We start from the raw sequence: 17,761 nt of genomic DNA, 5'->3' as shown, positions 1-17,761 counted from the left end.
CAAAGGTGGTTATAGTCTCTATGCACAACTTTTGCAAATTGATGTAGGGACAGGATATGATATGAACAAACAGGAAGACAGAAGAAGAATGAAGATTAGAAACTGGCTTGAGTAATTCCTAGCCTTTACTGTATTTGCCCTCTATTTTTCTTTAGTCTTAATCCTTATTTTTCAGCATTTCTAAACACCATTTAAAAAAATAAATCAATCTTACAGCAATAGTTATATTATTGCTACTTAAATAATCCTATCACTGCCAATATCCAGACATATCTTTTGAGAAAAACTGTTATTAGGGTATCTCATTGACATTCATTACTTAAGAGTTGCACACGTTTGAAGGAAGATATTGTTAATACCAGATTTAGTTCATGTTTATGCCTGCGCACATAAACATACTGGAGGTTTAATTCACTTCTCACTAAAAAGAGAGCCCTCAGAGTTTTCCTGCAAACAAATTGCCATAGAGCATAAAAATGATGTTAGACTTCTCGGAGTCTACTTTCTTTACAGTTTATTACTGACTCACCGGCCTCCCTGTAAGCACATGAGTACAGCTTTTATGCATGGTGAATCACACCTAGGTGAATATACGCACTTGAGTCTCCCCAGACTTTCACATAAGTTCAACAAATATATCCCTATAATGCCATCTGCAACATGCATTTTGATGGCTTTTGACAGTGGGTTTGAGGACTTGTGAATATTTCCAAGACTGGTAAATACTACATTCAAAAGCAAATAAAAAAAAAATTATATGGGCTGATGTTCAGGCCTTTAAATCCTACTCAAATGACAAGATTCCAAAGAATACTAGTAATGCTACTAGCATCAGAAGACTGGTTTATGTATAAATGTACTAGGAAAGGACACACAGGCCTTAATATTGAAATAGTTTCATAGACTGCTGAGCAACTTTACTGAAATTCAAAAGTGGCAACAAAAACACACTTTTGCTGTACAAAACAAAAGCATCTCAAACTCTCCTCAAGCTTTTATTTTTGCAACTTTAATGGAAGAGGTTTATGTGTAAAGAGAAATTAGCACTGTGACAATTCATATTGATAACTCTTGAGGAGGCCAAATCTCTTATGTGAGCATGGTTCTCAGTGTAAATTGCTTGAAGCTGAAAGAATCTTTATGAAGATCAAATTACTAGTGACACAAAGTAGCAACAACAGTAGATTCAGAACCAATATTCAAAGCAACTGATAGACAAGGGAAACAGGAGCAAAACTAATTGGACTTTTTTTCAGAAAACATATCAATTTATATTCCAAGTGTGCCGGCACACAAGGGGCACCCAGCATTTGCAGGCATCATTCTCCTTCCTACTTCAATCCTGCTTTCTGCTGCCCTGAAACTTTGATGTCTTTGAAAAAGGACCAGCAATGCCTCTTTTTCCTCAGCTCTCCTCACTAGCAAAATTTTCCCTGATGACCAAGAGGTATAGATTCTGCATTAGACTTTAGTGGGTTTTTCTCACGCACTTCTCTATTTATCTCTTACATGCTTATTAATCCTTTATCCTCTTTTGTCAAAGTTCAAGCAGGTATTGTACTATAGACAATACACTATGCACAGACTAGCCCAGCAGTCTATAAACCACAATCATTGCATAAACTGCAAGTACTTTGCATATTTTGAGTTCATTTCAATGAAATTACTAACCTAGTTAAAATTACCTTTGCTCAGCATCAATGATAATCTTTGTGGGACGACCAACATCTCTTAGAAGAACTCGACGTTTCTTCCCATTCATGTCTGTCGCTTCTATGGTTGATTTCTGTCTATTGGCCCAGAGAATGTCTTGATTTATCCAGTCAACAGCAAATCCTGAAATACCTTTGTCTATGTAACACAGTCTCTGTAAACAGAAAAAAAATAAAAGTTGACAAGAAGCATCCTAATGATTACCCTAAACTTGACTTTCAATATAGGGAATAAAGTGCCAGACTGAAGCTTCTCATTTCATTTCTTCACCTGCTTCATTTTCTCTCAGACCTGTAGATATTTCTCATTCTTTAATGACATTCATTTGGTCTCCATACTTACACATACCCCTTCTGAACTGAGTGACCCCCTGTGAAACGTGAAACTGTTCTCCATGAGAAATACACTGGACTAATCTTTTAGCTACAGCTTCTTGCATTTAGCTCACTGAGAAGCACCTAGACCTGTACTGTTACAGATGGAAGACTTCCTAACACACTGTTTATGGACTCTGATCCTTAAAATACATCAGGGTAAAATACATCAGTGAAGACTCCACATGGGTACATGAACACTGGCATCTCTCTCAAACAAAAGAAGGCTCTCACAGCATCACAGTTCAGCCACAAGAGCCTGTCTGTCCTTCCTAATCAGCCAGATGCAATGAACTGCACAGCTTTTTCTGAACAAAGGATGAAGTGCTAAAAGAAGCAACCATAGAAACCAATAAAAGGTTTGAGAAAAAATGAGTAGGAATTCAAGTACATTCTTCTCATACCATTTGTGCCAGTCTGAATTTCAGTAATTTGGAAGTCAAACTTCCATAATGCCAGGGATTAATTTAAAACTGATAGAAACGTTATTGTCTTCAAAGCTTTAGTTTGTCTGTATTTCCTCTCCTTCACTTTTAACTCCCTTTCACTTGATCCACAGAAAACTCTAAATGAACTGTGAATGCCAGTAAACAGCCTAGACTCAGGACCATAACTATTATGACAGCAAAAACTATTAAATAAGTCTGAAGTCCTAATCAGTGAACAGGGATGGCAGAATCATACCTAAAGAACAGGTGGTTTCCATAGAAGGTTTTATGCCTATTAACTCAGAGAACTGCAGAGGAGAACTGATTACTTTACCTCTCGTTTTGTGCCATTCAGGTGAATTCTTTGAAGTAGTCGCCTTTCAGAGTCTACCCAATACAATTTCTCTTCTGTATAATGAAAATCCGTAAGTGTTGACTGACCAGTATCAGCCACCAATCTTTCATGATTGGTCCCTTCAGTGTCAATTCTAAAGATGGCATTTCCATGGCTAAAAAGTAGGAATGGTGCAGGGTCTGGTGTGGAGAAAACAAAAAGAAACTATTAATAGATAAGCCTTGCATTTTTGCTACATTAAGTTCTCATCAGTATTATACTAGCCAAAGAGGAAGTTCAGGATCTAACCATCTCTCTCATACTTCAATGATAACTTTCTAGGCATATCATAGAGAACCAATAAGATATAAATGCAATGGTCCTTTCACATTTAATGCTGGAAGTAAGGTCAAAAATCTGAGTCATGAAACTGAGATTGCAGTGGTTGTTACCAGTAATCCCAAATCCTACAGCCTAGTTGGAGGTCAGAAGAACCGTTACATGCATCCCAACAGAGGTTGGAAGAATTATGCTATGGACTCGTCTCCAAGTTGAAAACCTCTTCCAACGATTGTGCTATAGCAAAAATTTATCACAGAGAGGTGGTCTGGACTGTCACTTTAACTACCCAAACAGGGACATTGAAGATCCCCAGACAGGGCAAAGGAAGAAGCTAGAGACTGTGGATGTTCATTGCAATGCAGGGGTGAAGGGAACCAAAAGACCTGTACTTAAAACTCCTATAGCTCAACAGCAACAACTCCTTCCAGACAAAAACTGCATTCATACCGAGTGAAGGGTAAGAGCATATCAGCAACTTAACATAAAATATATTAAAATTAAACATGTTCCAGTTATGCCCCAAAATCCAGAAATCAAATTAAGGTTGAAAATGATGAGCAACTAGGATGGTCCAAATAGCCTTAATTCAGCCTCAAAACCAGGTGATAAGTACGGAAATACAATTAGTAGGACATATCGGTTGGGGCAGCAGATTACACTACCCTGTTTTTATCAAGTTATTTTTATTTTTTTTATTTTATTGTTATTTTTATGGTATCACCACAGGGCAGGGTTAAGATTGCCCAAGAAACCTTAACTGCGTTTGCAAACTATGATGATTTTCATCTAAGTAATCTGAATATTATGGATGTCTATCAAGTGTGTAGCAGAGGAAAGGAGTTTTTATGTAACCAGTCATGCCTTCATTTTAAAAAGAAATGTAGTTTGTTTTTTTTTTTTTAATTTAAAAAAATAAAAATGGGAGATATACAGCCTAGTCTTTAATTTACCACTAAAACAACATTCAAAGAATAAAGCCCATTGTGATGGTAATGATGGGGATTTATAACATTATTGCCTGAAACAACAGATCATGGCATACAAATAATGCTCTAACTAAGTGACTTTGAAATGTAATTATTGATATAGATCCAACAGAATGACAGCTTTCAAGACTGTCCAATCACTTGTTGAATTGATCTTCCTGCAATGCAGAAGCAACTCTCCATTTATCAGGGATGGATGTCATCAAAGACACACTATCATCAGTTTTCTTGTACATATACTTTTGAAAATTAAACTGGTGTTATTGACCAGTTTTGCAACCTTTTAAAAAAATATCTTTATTATTAGCATGAAACCTGAGGCTTTAAACTCAACAGACATCAATTCTACAAATTTTAACCAGATGTTCCACCTTCATCATGGTTTCAAGGTTAGTTGATTCAACTCCTTTCACAGCAGACGAATGAGACCAATTTTGAGTTCTCCAAGTGAAGAAAGTTCTGACAAGACCCCAGCCAAGATGTTATTTTCTTCTGTTCACAAGGAAGATGATCAACTCTGTTTCTATACTGACAGACTGGTTTGTATCTCAAGTTTTCAAGCTATCATCGAGTTATAACAGCTGCTTCTAGGATTTTAGTGACTCCCTTTTTCTGCTGCTATTTGCACTGAGCAACCCCATGTGAGAATATTTAAATGATGAAGACTTATTTTATGTAAATGTTAAATGAATGGTGAAGTGTAGCAAGGTGTAGAAAAAATTATCTCAGGAATTTAACAGCTGTACTGCCTGCATTTTTGCCAATTAGTTGACCAAGAGCATTTATATACTTTGGTTTTTGTCCTTTCCCCTCTATGGATTTCCTACCAGGCACTCATGAATGAGGGCTGTAAATGAAACAGGGACCGAACAAATCTAACTTTGATAGCAGAGGCACTAGTCAGATTTGGGACTTAATTTTATCAGGGGTTTAATGAACAGGTAAACAACACCTGCATCGAAGAGCTTTCTGTCTTTAAAACATGAGGGTATTTCACTTGGTGTACCCTCTACAGGAGGGTTTATACCTAACATATGGGTTCCTTATCCATCACAGTAGCTCTTGAACCATCAGTCACTTTCTACTGGTGCTATAAATGCTAGTGATAACATTAAAAAAAGTTGAAGTCCTCCTTTGGCCAACTGTATGAGCTTCAATAAGGCCAAATGCCAGGTGCTGCACTTCAGCCACAACAACCCCCAGCAGCGTTACAGGCTTGGGGAGGAGTGGCTGGAGAGCTGCCAGTCAGAGAGGGACCTGGGGGTGTTGATTGACAGCCGGCTGAACATGAGCCAGCACTGTGCCCAGGTGGCCAAGAAGGCCAATGGTATCCTGGTTTGTATCAGAAATAGCGTGGCCAGCAGGGACAGGGAAGTGATCTTACCCCTGTACTCGGCACTGGTGAGGCCGCACCTCGATTCCTGTGTTCAGTTTTGGGTCCCTCACTACAAAAAGGACATTGAATTACTCGAGCGTGTCCAGAGAAGGGCAACGAAGCTGGTGAAGGGTCTGGAGCTCATGTTGTACAAGGAGCGGCTGAGGGAACTGGGGTTGTTTAGTCTGGAGAAGAGGAGGCTGAGGGGAGACCTCATCGCCCTCTACAACTACCTGAAAGGAGGTTGCAGAGAGCTGGGGATGAGTCTCTTCAACCAAGTAGTAAGTGATAAGACAAGAGGGAATGGCCTCAAGTTGTGCCAGGGAAGGTTTAGACTGGATATTAGGAGGCATTTCTTTACAGAACGGGTTGTTAGGCATTGGAATGGGCTGCCCAGGGAGGTGGTGGAGTCCCCATCCCTGGAGGTATTTAAGAGTCGGGTTGACATAGCGCTTAGGGATATGGTATAGTTGAGAACTGTCATTGTTAGGTTAATGGTTGGACTGGATGATCTTCAAGGTCTTTTCCAACCTAGACGATTCTGTGATTCTGTGATTCTGTAAATATCAAGGTAGGATTGTTCTTTGAGATGTACCTGTGCACAAATATCACTGTGAGGTAACAGGTTTATCTTCACTTCTCTTCGGTTCAGAAGTGAAGAGTTTACAAAACATTTGATTAAAAGAACTTAAAAATTGTATTTAAGGGGCTAGAAATATTTAGGCAGGACTACAAAAATTCCAGCTTGGGTTTTTGTGAGTCATGTGTGGCAGTCAATAACAATGATTCTAGGAGATGACTGAAGTAATTGTGCTGGTGTCAAATTGGGAGCTACACAGAATACTTTTGGTTATGTTCATGGTCCCAAAGGCTACATGCACAGGGACTCAAGTACATCTCCTACTTCTTGGGTCAGAAACATGCCCTGTCACATCCCTTCTCTGCATTAGCGAGAGTCCCAGGTAAACATTAGTCAGAAAAAGAAAACCTGAGATCCTGGATCAGAAGGAAGCTGTAGCATATCCCAGACAGGAACCAAAACCAGGAAACCAAAGTGGAGAGATGAGAGGGGAGAGGTGAACTTCAGAGCACTCCCACCTCATACTCTAGATACAATACAGGGTTAAACCAATCAATAAAAGAAAAATATTTTTTTCTCCCTAGGTAACATCATTTGAGGACAAAATGAAGGTTATTCAAAGGCCACAACTGTGGATATTTTCCCCTTGGAAGGGCTAAAAACTTTTAAAATTTAAATGCATCTTACACATTAAAAAGTCAATTTATACATTCAGGGCAGAGCAAGGGAGAGGAAGAACTCACAGTAACACTCATGTTTATTAAGAAACTGTCAATGGACCAAACCAAAACTAAGGGCTTCCTGCTTATGATGTCACAGCACTGTCCCTAGAACCTAAACACACTGTGAAGACATCAACGCCAACTGACTGAAAGAGGCAAAGGTAGCAAAATCTTGTGTACCACTGTGTTTTCTTGGAAGTAGTAAGGATGGGATAAGAGAGTTTACAGTTCTGAGCACACAGAGAGAATACATCTACTAAACAGGAAGTCATTGGTTAGTTTTGTTTGTTTTCATATGTTCATTCATCTTACCACCACCATACTTTCCATTCTTCACCATCACTCTTCTGTGGCACCCACTCTTGGCCTTGCCACTTACCCACACAGTAGAAGAGGCAGTTTTTCCATCAGCGAACCAGAGCACCTGTTCAGTAGGGACCAGCCAGACATGGTTCACTTTGAAAAATAGTGTTAACTAAATCTCTAAAGCTCTTTTTTAGTCATCAAAACAGAAAATGACCTTACCGTTCACATAGCAAGACCGTCTGTCAATATCCAAAGTGTAGCCAGGCAAACAGGAGCAGATGTAGGACCCTGGAACATTGATACATGTTTGGCCACAGGTTCCCAAGCCGCCTTCAAGGCATTCATCGATATCTGAAACATGTTTTTGAATGGGTCAGGAAAATTCAGCTTGCAAAAGCAGCAAAGAGCAAAAAGAATACCTTTGACATAGCTATCTAAGAAATTGGTCACAAAATTTAATATCCCATCATTAAAAAAGGAGAGGAGGATGGCTGTATTGCTTCATGCATTGGTTTCAGAATTATTGTTTCATCCGTTGTCACATGCACAGTGATTTAAAAAAATTTTTTAGGAGACTGTCCAGAGAAATTATCATTCTCCCTAGTGTCTGGGCACTCTGGTCTCTGCCCAAACACAGGGAACAGACTTGTCTCATACTTCATTTCTGTGATTTGCGTTATCATTTGTTATGCAAATGTTGCCTGCAGCTGCTTCCTTCTACCATCATCCCTCTTTCCACAGTAATAATTTTGCCAGCAAATTAACAAACTCTGCAAAACAGCAAACAGACTGCCACAGCACTGAGTTCCACATTGAGCTCATTTTAGTTTGAATCAAATCTCAAAAACACATACAAAACACTAAAAACTCCACTATATTCTGACAGCAACAAGCTCAAGCCAAGGCAACAAGAAAACTAATTAGAAACTGGGCTTTTAACTGGTAGATTAGGCTAGAGTGTTTAGGAATTAAAAGATATTTAATGTATTTATGGTGTTTTATCAGGGCTTGAGGCAGTAACTATTAATTAAGTCCTAAATTAAGGACTTTATTTTTCAAAAAAAAGGTCACCACTAAGGAGCATATTTTACACTAAAGGAGAAAGAAATTAACCCCTTTGGCAGTACCATGGACAATTGTCCCAGAAAACTTAGATAAACTTCAGTTCCTACTGAAAACAAATGCATCTGATAGTAACTTCTCGAGGTGCTTGACATCTGGCAGTACCATATCCGGGTATATTTCTTCCATAACCACTGTGAGAGTAGGTCTAAGGCTTTTTGCCTGCCCATGATCTATTTTCTGTCAGTGGCTTTTGTTCTGGGCTTTATTGTCTGACTTTACACATGCAGGAAAAAGGAAATCAACACAAATTATTTTAAAGAGACACATTTTATTAGGTCACTAAAGAACATTGATTCATAACCAAAACTACATATATGTATTGAGTTATTCCAAAGATAGCTCACAATTTTTTTTTTTTCTTCTGTATTCCTGTTCAAGAATTTAGGGCAACAGAAGAAGACCCTCTCCTTGGATAACTTATCTTAGAGGATCGTTTGAAACAAGTGCAAATTACCACAGTGCTTCAGGCGGTCTGTGACTGTTGGTGAGGATTCCCCTAGTTCAAAGAAGGTCAGAAATAACACCTCATGATAACTACAAGAAACTGCAATTCAACCAACTCACACCAGGACTTTGAAAGAAACTTTCTCTCTCAGTAACCCAGGGAGAGCTAAGCAATCCAATCCATGGGCCTGGGAACCTGTATCCTTTAACTGCTTTAAAAAAATACCTGCACTGGAAGTGTTTAGGGGTTCTGCATCAAGTATCAAAGTTGTTCAAAAAGAATGTCAATGCTTTACAGTTACCTAGCATGTCTGTACAGATTAGGGAATGTTTCCATATTGTTCAGGGTTATCAATCTGCCCATTTGCATCACCATCAAAGTTCACATGATAAAGCAAATCCCACACATACTGAAAAGCGAGCAATGGCCCTAGCTGAAGAAAGGCTACAGTGGAAGAAAAACTGTCCAATAAAAGATGAATTTGACAATGTATGAAATGTAATCAAAGCACATGCAACTGAATTCTGTTGAACAGATTATTAAAGTAAAGCAGAAGCATTTTCAGTAACATAATTCCATAAAGCACTCTAATTCTAACCCACAATCTTCTTCAAACAATCAGCTTTCAGGAGCATATTTTCCCACACATACTAGGGATGTACATGCCATTCTCCACAGCATTAAAGGAGTAACTCCTCCAAATCCCCTCTAGAAAGGTTTGACTGGCTTAGAAGTTTAATGGGCTACAGAAACCATGAGCTCCAGGTTGCAATTTAAAACTAGCTACTCCTGGCTACTGTTGCCTGGATGTCATTAAAACTAAAGGGATCTTTGATATCCCATTCAGGAGGGCTTTGGTGACCTCAGCTCATTGCCACAGCAGCTGTCAGTGCTAGCAGAGACATCAATGAGTCTGCAGGCATGAACACTGTATCTCTCCTTGATGCACTGGTTTTCAAATGAAGTAACTGTCTGACTAAACTGGACAGTTAATCTGATCTAGTCACCAGTACAAAAGCAGATGCAAGACTGTTGATAAAGGTTATAGTGTAGTTGATATTAGTAGATACACTTTTATGACAATAGTGGTTTGTTAAATAAACAAGATGTTATTTCACTGAGGAAATCACAAGTATGTAATAAAGGCAACTGTGTAGTTGTAAGATTGCTAAAGACAGAGGTCGTTTGACTAAGCAATGTGATACACTGATAAAAGAACTATTATTCAATCACAATGAAGAGCACATTAAATAAGAATATGAAAGATAGGCCTGACCTACAGATGGTATCTGAAAGACTGCTTACTCTGAAAAGGATTTGTGTTCATACTGGACAGAAAGTTGACCTCTTAACATGTTACAGGGCAAGAAAATTCAAATCACAACACATAGGAATGACAGTGCAGAAATAATTTCATTTCTGTATGTGGCAGTGGTCAAACTATATTAGCATGCTTCTTGTATTTCTCAGATATAAGTTGTTAAAGGATTCTGAAAAATTAGAAAGTGTATATAACAAGGATAAAAGCCTGATTTAAGGATAAAGAAAAGTGCCTTTCTGTGAGACACTTAAAGAGCTCAGTCTCCTTACATTATCAGAAAGAAGCTTGAGAGAGGATTGATCACAGTATATAAATATCTTCACAAAGAAAAAGTACCAGATTTTCTAAAGGACACTATAATCTTTTAAAGGAAAGATTTGGCAAGGACTGATGGCTGAGAACTGAAGCCAGGGAAATCAAATTTAGATATTAAATTCACATTTTAAGAGGAGGTGTGATTCTCTAAGGGAACTAGCTACCAAGAAAACTGTGAAGATGTGAAAAAACATCAGTGGATATTCTCAATTCAAGATCAGACTGGAAAGACATGCTTTAACCAAGCACAGTTTACTGAGCTATGTACCAAGGTAACTGGACAATGACCTGTTATTTACAGGATGGATTTTCCAGCTTTATATGAGTGTACAAAACTGACTCTGTAAGAAAGAGCACACTGATTGATCAGGCTACAAGAATTTACACTGCCTCCCCAGTAATTGCACTTGAAGAGAGGATTTCAGGGTTATCAATCTGCCCATTTGCATCACCATCAAAGTTCACATGATAAAGCAAATCCCACACATACTGAAAAGCGAGCAATGGCCCTAGCTGAAGAAAGGCTACAGTGGAAGAAAAACTGCCCAATAAAAGACGAAGGGCACAGCGATGCAGACGTCTCAGCCACCAGAGAATGCCCCTTCCAGCAGTAAACAGGAAGCGCCAACAGACACAGCGCTATTGTAAAACGCCGCAGCGCTGTGAACATTCAGCTTTTACAGCGCTAACAATGGAATAGGGTCCTACGCTTAACATGCTCTCTTCTTTGCTCAAAGTACAAAACAAAGGCTGTTTCTTAAGGTTTAGGAGAACTCGATCATAAAGCCATCCATCAGGTGTAACTTGCAGTGCCTTCACCTGCACTCTTAGTGCTAAAGCAAAGCACGGATTTGCATCCTGGTGTAGCTGTTTTACGTGTCCTGGCAACCACATCCCCCAGTGGGAACTTTACCCTGTGAAAGAAATCAGCTTAGTGAACACAAAAGCTGTCTGCAGTGCCCTGACAGCCAGCCCTGAAAGGAAGAATGAGGTTCTGCTCAGTTCTCAAAGGCTTCTTTATGCAAAAAATGCTTTGAGAATCAGCAAAAACGATGAATCATGTCATCATGATGTTGGCAGCTCTCAATGACTTTGCATACAAATATGCTACTTTATTGAGAGTCTTGAGAAGTGCTCTGACTGCAGAAGGTGAAGCATTAGTATGCCTGGCAGGGATACAGAGAAACTACAGTGAGCCAGAACTTGTGTCTCATTATGGCCCCAAATACATACATTATACACATAAAATATACATGTGCAGATAGATACACACACTCAAATAACCTCACTCAAATTTGTTTCCTGTGGAGCTGGACTGGGGATTAATTCAATCCGCTATATCTAGCCACCACCTTGTTGAAAAAAATCTTTTCAACAAGGTTGAACATAAAATTTCATCTGGGTTACAAAGAAAGATGCCCATCCCTTTTATCTATTTTGTTAAAAGCATACAGCTAAAAGAACAGAAGATAGCCAGAAATGGAAAAAGATGCTCCATCTATCAGTAGGTCATAATAAAATAGATGAGGCATAGCTCAGTATGTTCTCTCTCTAATTTTACATGAGGTTTAAAGTACAACCTGATCACTCACAATTTTTGAGAGGATAGAGGCTGTGAAGTGCTCAAATACTATTGTAAGAAATACAATGTGAATACAATAAGGTGATTATCAACTCCTGGACTCTTCCAGTCCAGAGCCACAGATATGACAGCAAGAGCAATCATATGATTTAATCAAGTATAAAGTAGAAACAAATTTAAAATTGAAATAAAATTCAGGAAACACTTGTAGACTTCTTGAAGAGAAATGGCAAAAAAGATCTCAAAGGACTACAATATTTTTAATTTTCTACCTTTCTGGACTCAGGTCTCAAGGATTTGGGCACTAGAATGGAAAAAATGGTTTTGTCTTTGAAATAAATTCCATGTGTAAATTAGTAACTACAAAATGGATCTCTACTTCCCGGATCATGCAACTTTCAACACACTGTTATTGGCTTGCCTTTCAAAGGTGAAGTTCATGAGGCTATCATCTGGCCCTCTTTGAAAGGCATCAACAAATACCATCATCCAGCTCCCTTTAAAATCAAGTTTCAAATTAGATGCTAGAAAGTAGTCAGTTTTGTTAAAAACAGAACACGAAATTAATATCTGCTATTTTCCACTGAGCAAAACAATTATGAGTCTTGCTGTATTAGTCATTGGTCCTGGAATCTGCCCCTTAGCCCTCTTCAGGATTAAGCTTCATGTGATATGTGACGACATTTCTGTCATTTCTTGCGACATATTCGCCTCCTTCCTATTTTGATGTAAGTTTTTACAGCTAAAGATAGTATTTGTCCACATTCAGCTGGATCCAATTTCCAGAGAACTCAACGGCAATCCTCATAAATTGGTCTGTGGATTCAGATCCATGTTTAAGAATTCCTGACTACTATTTGGCAACAATATTTTCAAGTATCTTTCCCCAAGGAAGTATAATATAAAGGGAGCTAGCTGGAAGACAGCTACTGAAAACAAGGAAACAAACATGTCTCAACTGCAGCTCTTCTGAAATACAGATGGATACAGCGGGGTCTCAACAGGTTTATCCCTATGTCATGACACAGGTAGACAACACAGTTCCCCATTTCATTGGCTCTTACTGCTCCATATGTGATGCTTGCAAAGAAAGGATAGCTGTGAATTAGCAAGGTTTAGACATTTTCTATTTCTCAGAATAAAACATAAGAAGTATTAACAGTGTGTCTTCAGAAGGCTGCATGGAGCGAAGTGAAGCCAGGATTTAGCTAATTAAGGTGAATTTAAAGATGTAGTACAAAGAGGAATAACTTAAAATTCTGCATCAGCAGTGCTGCATGGCAGGAGAGTGGTGAACAGTAAGAAAGAAAGGAGAAAAGCTTGAGATACAGGAAGAAGCATCTGACTAAAAGAGCTGACCTAGATAGCCACAGTTGTCACCTTCAATTGCAGGCTGTAGCTCTGTAGGAATGTGCAGCATGCTAGCCCTGAAGAAGTGACAAGGTCTGATCAGTAAATGTCAAAAGTTAGTAGAGATGTGCAGAATTTAAGAACCTACGATTAAGTAAAACTTCAATAATACGGGTTGTGTTTTGCCTTCTTCAAAAACCTTTCTACAATAGTTCAGGTTTTTTAAAATAACTATCTTCCTTCACTTTTCAAACTTACAAAGTAAGTATTAAAAGTCAGCCCTGAAGCCAAAGTACACCTCCAGTCTTGCAGAATTCAGAACATAATATATTTACCTAAGGCAGCCCAAGACTATCAGGCACTAGTATCTAGTCTAAAATTGATAATGCAAGGGGCTGCTCTAGAGGCTTGTTCAGAGAAACAGTGTTATGTGAGAAACTTTTTGGTCTCAAGTGGGGAAAGCATCTATACACTACAAGAGAATAAAAAATAGCATGGTTAAAGCGGTACTTCAGGAGGGCACAGACAACTGATTTCAACAAGCATAAGGTCCATCCCCTGGTGTACCATGTATGCTTACATGGTCAAATATGTTAGAAATTAAAGCTCTCTCAGGACAAACTATGCACATGTTCCTACCTTGTAGGAATAATAACTCCTGTGTAGCCCAGACCATTTTGCTTTAGAGGTAGAAGGTTCTATGTTTTCACTGGAATCTAAGAAAGATGAGTTATTTAAAGGTAACTGGGTCCCCAGTCTTGACATCAGCTTAAAATAAATTATTAAATCTAGATTGTAATGTCAAAAATTGCAGAAATGCTTGCAATTCTACCATAACTTGCCATAAATTGGTATGTTCCTTCACCAGACTAGTCTTGTTCTAACCTCATGATCTGTTCTCCCGTACTTTCTGTCTTATAAACCTTGCTGTTGTGGGACATACAGCCCCTCTGAAAGGCCTCTCCTCTCTTGGCATACCAAGTCAGGATTCAAATAATCTCTCTTAAAATAACTATATAAAATTATGTGAGACATTTAGGGTTAGATTTCATTAACCTTCCACAGGATGAGAAGGTCTTTGATCTTTGAATATCCCCAGAAATAAAAGGAACTAATTAAGAAGTGAGCTATTTAGCAATGTAAGAAGAGCACGACCTAGACCTTCATCTGTAGTGGAAGTAAGAAAAGCCTACACACTTTCCAGTACGTGTCACTTCTAAGAGTCTCCTAACAGAGTGCAGACACCTTCTCAATTCAGGGTAGTCCTTATGGCTGGCAGGATGCCACCACAGTCACAGATGATAAAGAACATTTTATAATTGGTATATTTATTACAGCTCACCAAGAATGGTCACCAAGCCACAGTTCAGTTTGCTGTCATTGTTCACAGTTCAGTGGTATGAGTCATGTCTCCCACTCACCACTTTTATCCCCACTATTACCTTCAAAGCCTGCCTCCAGCTTCCTACCACTTGCTTCCACTGCACACTCTATCTTGCATAATTAATGAACTAGAATATCATAAATCCAGTCTTCTGGTCAGAACATGACTTGTATATCCAGCACAGAGGAAAGAACAGAGGAAATTCGTTCCACTAAAGCATCCTTGAGTCTTACATTTCATGTCAGAATTTCACCTTTCCTTAGTCCCCTGTAATCCAGTGGTCTCTAATTAAAAAGATATCCTAGCACATCTCATTTTTCATTTATTCTATGTTACATGGAATTGCTCAGAGTATGTCATAGTAACATTAGCTCTTACACAAAAGACTTATTCTATTACTATTTCTTGCAGAGTTTGCTGAGCCACCGGTTATTCTGTTTTGGTGCTTCACTCAGAGTCCCCTCCATTCATAGAGCAGCTGAATGTACCTACTTTTCAACAGAAAAGACATAACACATGGCAGGTTATATCTCCATTAGTAGAAGAGAGATGTACATCAATATCTGAAATATATCAACTGAAATAAAAAGTATATCTTTGCAGCCTTTTGAATGTCAATATTTAGAGAGCTTTTTGACTCATTAAACAATAGCCAAGCAATTCCTTTCATGTCAGTAGGATTCTCCTGTCATATGTGAGCTTTTAATTGGGTAACCCAGTAATGCAGAAGTCATAACTCATGTACATCCTAATTAGCTTGTGGAAGCGACATACATATTAGCAAATAGCACAGACCTATAGGAGAGGCTGTGTAAAGTGCAATAACTGCTGAGGATATGACATACACACTGCATATACATCAGGTTGAGGTTACAGAGAACCAGGTCTAGTCTGGTCCCATGGACTGAATGGCCATCAACAGTGGAAAGGATAGATGCTTTCCTATGGGAACAGCTTCTGGTTTAGGTTGGCCTAAAGGGAGTCCAGTTTGTGCACTTTGAGAGTGCTCTGCAATGTGAAGTATGGAGATTCATTTCAGAAGTATGCTTCTCATTTGAATTCAAGCATCAGTGTGGAAGCCCCCTAGGTGTGTTTGGCTCTCAGATAAACCTTCAGACAGGTTTATCATTTGTACACAAAAAATGCCTAGCTCCTCCTCTCTCAATACAAGAGCGTTTAACATGCATACTTCTATTTTCTGCTTACAAGATGGTATTTCTTGGCAGAATGCACAGAGGAGGCACCTGCTATTAAATCACTGGAATCATGTCAAGAACTGAGTCAGAGCCTCTGAAGCACAAGCAATCTAAGGCAAAAGCATTAATTCCAAGTATTAGGTCTGCTTGCTTGAATCCTTACAGAGTATTTCCTCATCTCCTTACTGCAAAGACCACAAATTCACTGGCTCTGGCTTCCTAAAAAAAAAAAAAGAAGGACTTCAAGGTAGCAGGGTAGGGAGAAGGGTTCTGTCATTCTTTGTCTTATACTTTGTAAAGAATAGGAACCTGCATTTTACATGTCCCCAATCACTGGAGGTGATTATACTAGTATTAGTGTCATACATTTCACCCAGACTTTAGTAGTACAGTACCAAGCACACCTGCGATTCATGTATTGTATGAGACGTATTATGAAATATAAGCATGCATATCTACATGCACCAATAAACATAGAAAGAGTAGTTTTTAAAGTTATCTAGCCCACATCTAAGTATAATACTAATACATAATCATTAAAATACTCTTTCTAGATGTTATAGAAATACAAAAATACACCTATATACAAATTTTACATATATAGAACTATGAATATGTGCATGCACATGTATTGAAAATACAGAGATGTTAAAGCTATGGCAAGGAATTTTGGTAACTAAGAAACAATTCAGATCTCTTAATGATCATATAAAAGTTTATCTTGCTTTCTAATTGTTGATTTGACAGACAAGAGACTGATTTCTGAAAAACAGACTAAATAAAATGAGTTCTGTTCATTATGAGAAGCAAAAGATATCGAGAAGCAGATTTATCAATTCTAGTAGTACAACACACAAGCAATATGTAAAAAACCTCTTTGAAAATCATAAAGCTCAATTAAGAGAATAAAAATGCAGTTTTCTTAATCTGTGAATGGTCAGCAACTTACCTATACAAGCAGAGTTTTCAGTCTTTAATCTGTATCCATTAGGACAGTTCCAGTGCTGCAGAGCTGAGAGGCTGACAAAGCCACTTTTAAAAACCACAGTCGAAAAAGCAACAAAGAAGAGAAACATAATCTTGAGGGTTTTTTGAACTGTCACTAGAGAAAAACTAGCTTGTATTCAGTCATATCCAGGACAGATGAGCATGTGTAATCCCAAAAGGTTTCTGCAATCTCCCACTTTACACTCAGACATCTTATCACAATACCAAGTTTTATCTTTGCCTTGCTTTTCTTGTCACTTTAGCCCTTACTGTGTCTAACTACAACCTTGAAGAAATTCTTGGGAGATTTCTTCCCCACACACGTCGTTTTTTCTCTCTTTCGTTTCTTTCTTTTTTTTTTTTTTTTCTTTTTTGGAAGCCAAGTATGAAATGCCTGACACTCTTGCCACAAATTTAACACAGCTTAAAAGCAATGCTCGCAAGGATCACTGCAAATTTCCTCACAACAAGCAAAGCTGCTGTTTAAATCTTAAAAGTAGCGAATTTGGAAAACTGTTCACCACAGCCGTCAGTGGAGTACAAGGAGCGAGATCTCCAGGTACCGTCCTTCTCCAAAACGCAGTTGCTTTTTACATACAAACTTGGACGGACTCCTCTTTTCTTTTTAAAGCTCTGCTTGCCCCACCTCTTCTCTTTTTAGTACCACTTGAGTGAACCCTGTGTTTGCAAATAGTAATGTGGTCAGTTCCTTACTACAGGGAACTGAGCCAGAATGTAGATACCCAGCCACCCATAATAAATACAGTCTATTTAGAAAAGCAGCCTCTCCTGCTTGAGAAGTACCTGTGGCATGCCAGCTAAGTTTTATTTCTCAGAGATTGTAGGCAGGTTTATACCATGCTTGTTCAATCATGATTAGTGGCATTCATTTTAAT

General features: G+C 38.5%; 1 protein-coding gene across 1 annotated transcript in view; it reads right to left on the bottom strand.

Annotated features, from left to right (window-relative positions):
• The window catches only part of EGF (epidermal growth factor), a 61,059-nt gene extending 43,606 nt beyond the window's left edge, over positions 1-17,453 (bottom strand). The window contains exons 1-4 of the mRNA XM_074866919.1: positions 16,828-17,453; positions 7,380-7,511; positions 2,850-3,049; positions 1,686-1,867 (exon numbers count right to left, since the gene is read on the bottom strand). Of these exons, the coding sequence (XP_074723020.1) occupies positions 1,686-1,867; positions 2,850-3,049; positions 7,380-7,511; positions 16,828-16,954 (641 nt within the window). The 5' untranslated portion in view covers positions 16,955-17,453. The remainder of the gene's footprint in view (positions 1-1,685; positions 1,868-2,849; positions 3,050-7,379; positions 7,512-16,827) is intronic.
• Between the last annotated feature and the right edge of the window lie 308 nt (positions 17,454-17,761).

Source organism: Strix uralensis, chromosome 4, assembly GCF_047716275.1.
Source record: "Strix uralensis isolate ZFMK-TIS-50842 chromosome 4, bStrUra1, whole genome shotgun sequence".
In the NCBI taxonomy this organism is placed as follows: Eukaryota; Metazoa; Chordata; class Aves; order Strigiformes; family Strigidae; genus Strix; species Strix uralensis.
This window is presented reverse-complemented; position numbering and strand designations above follow the sequence as displayed.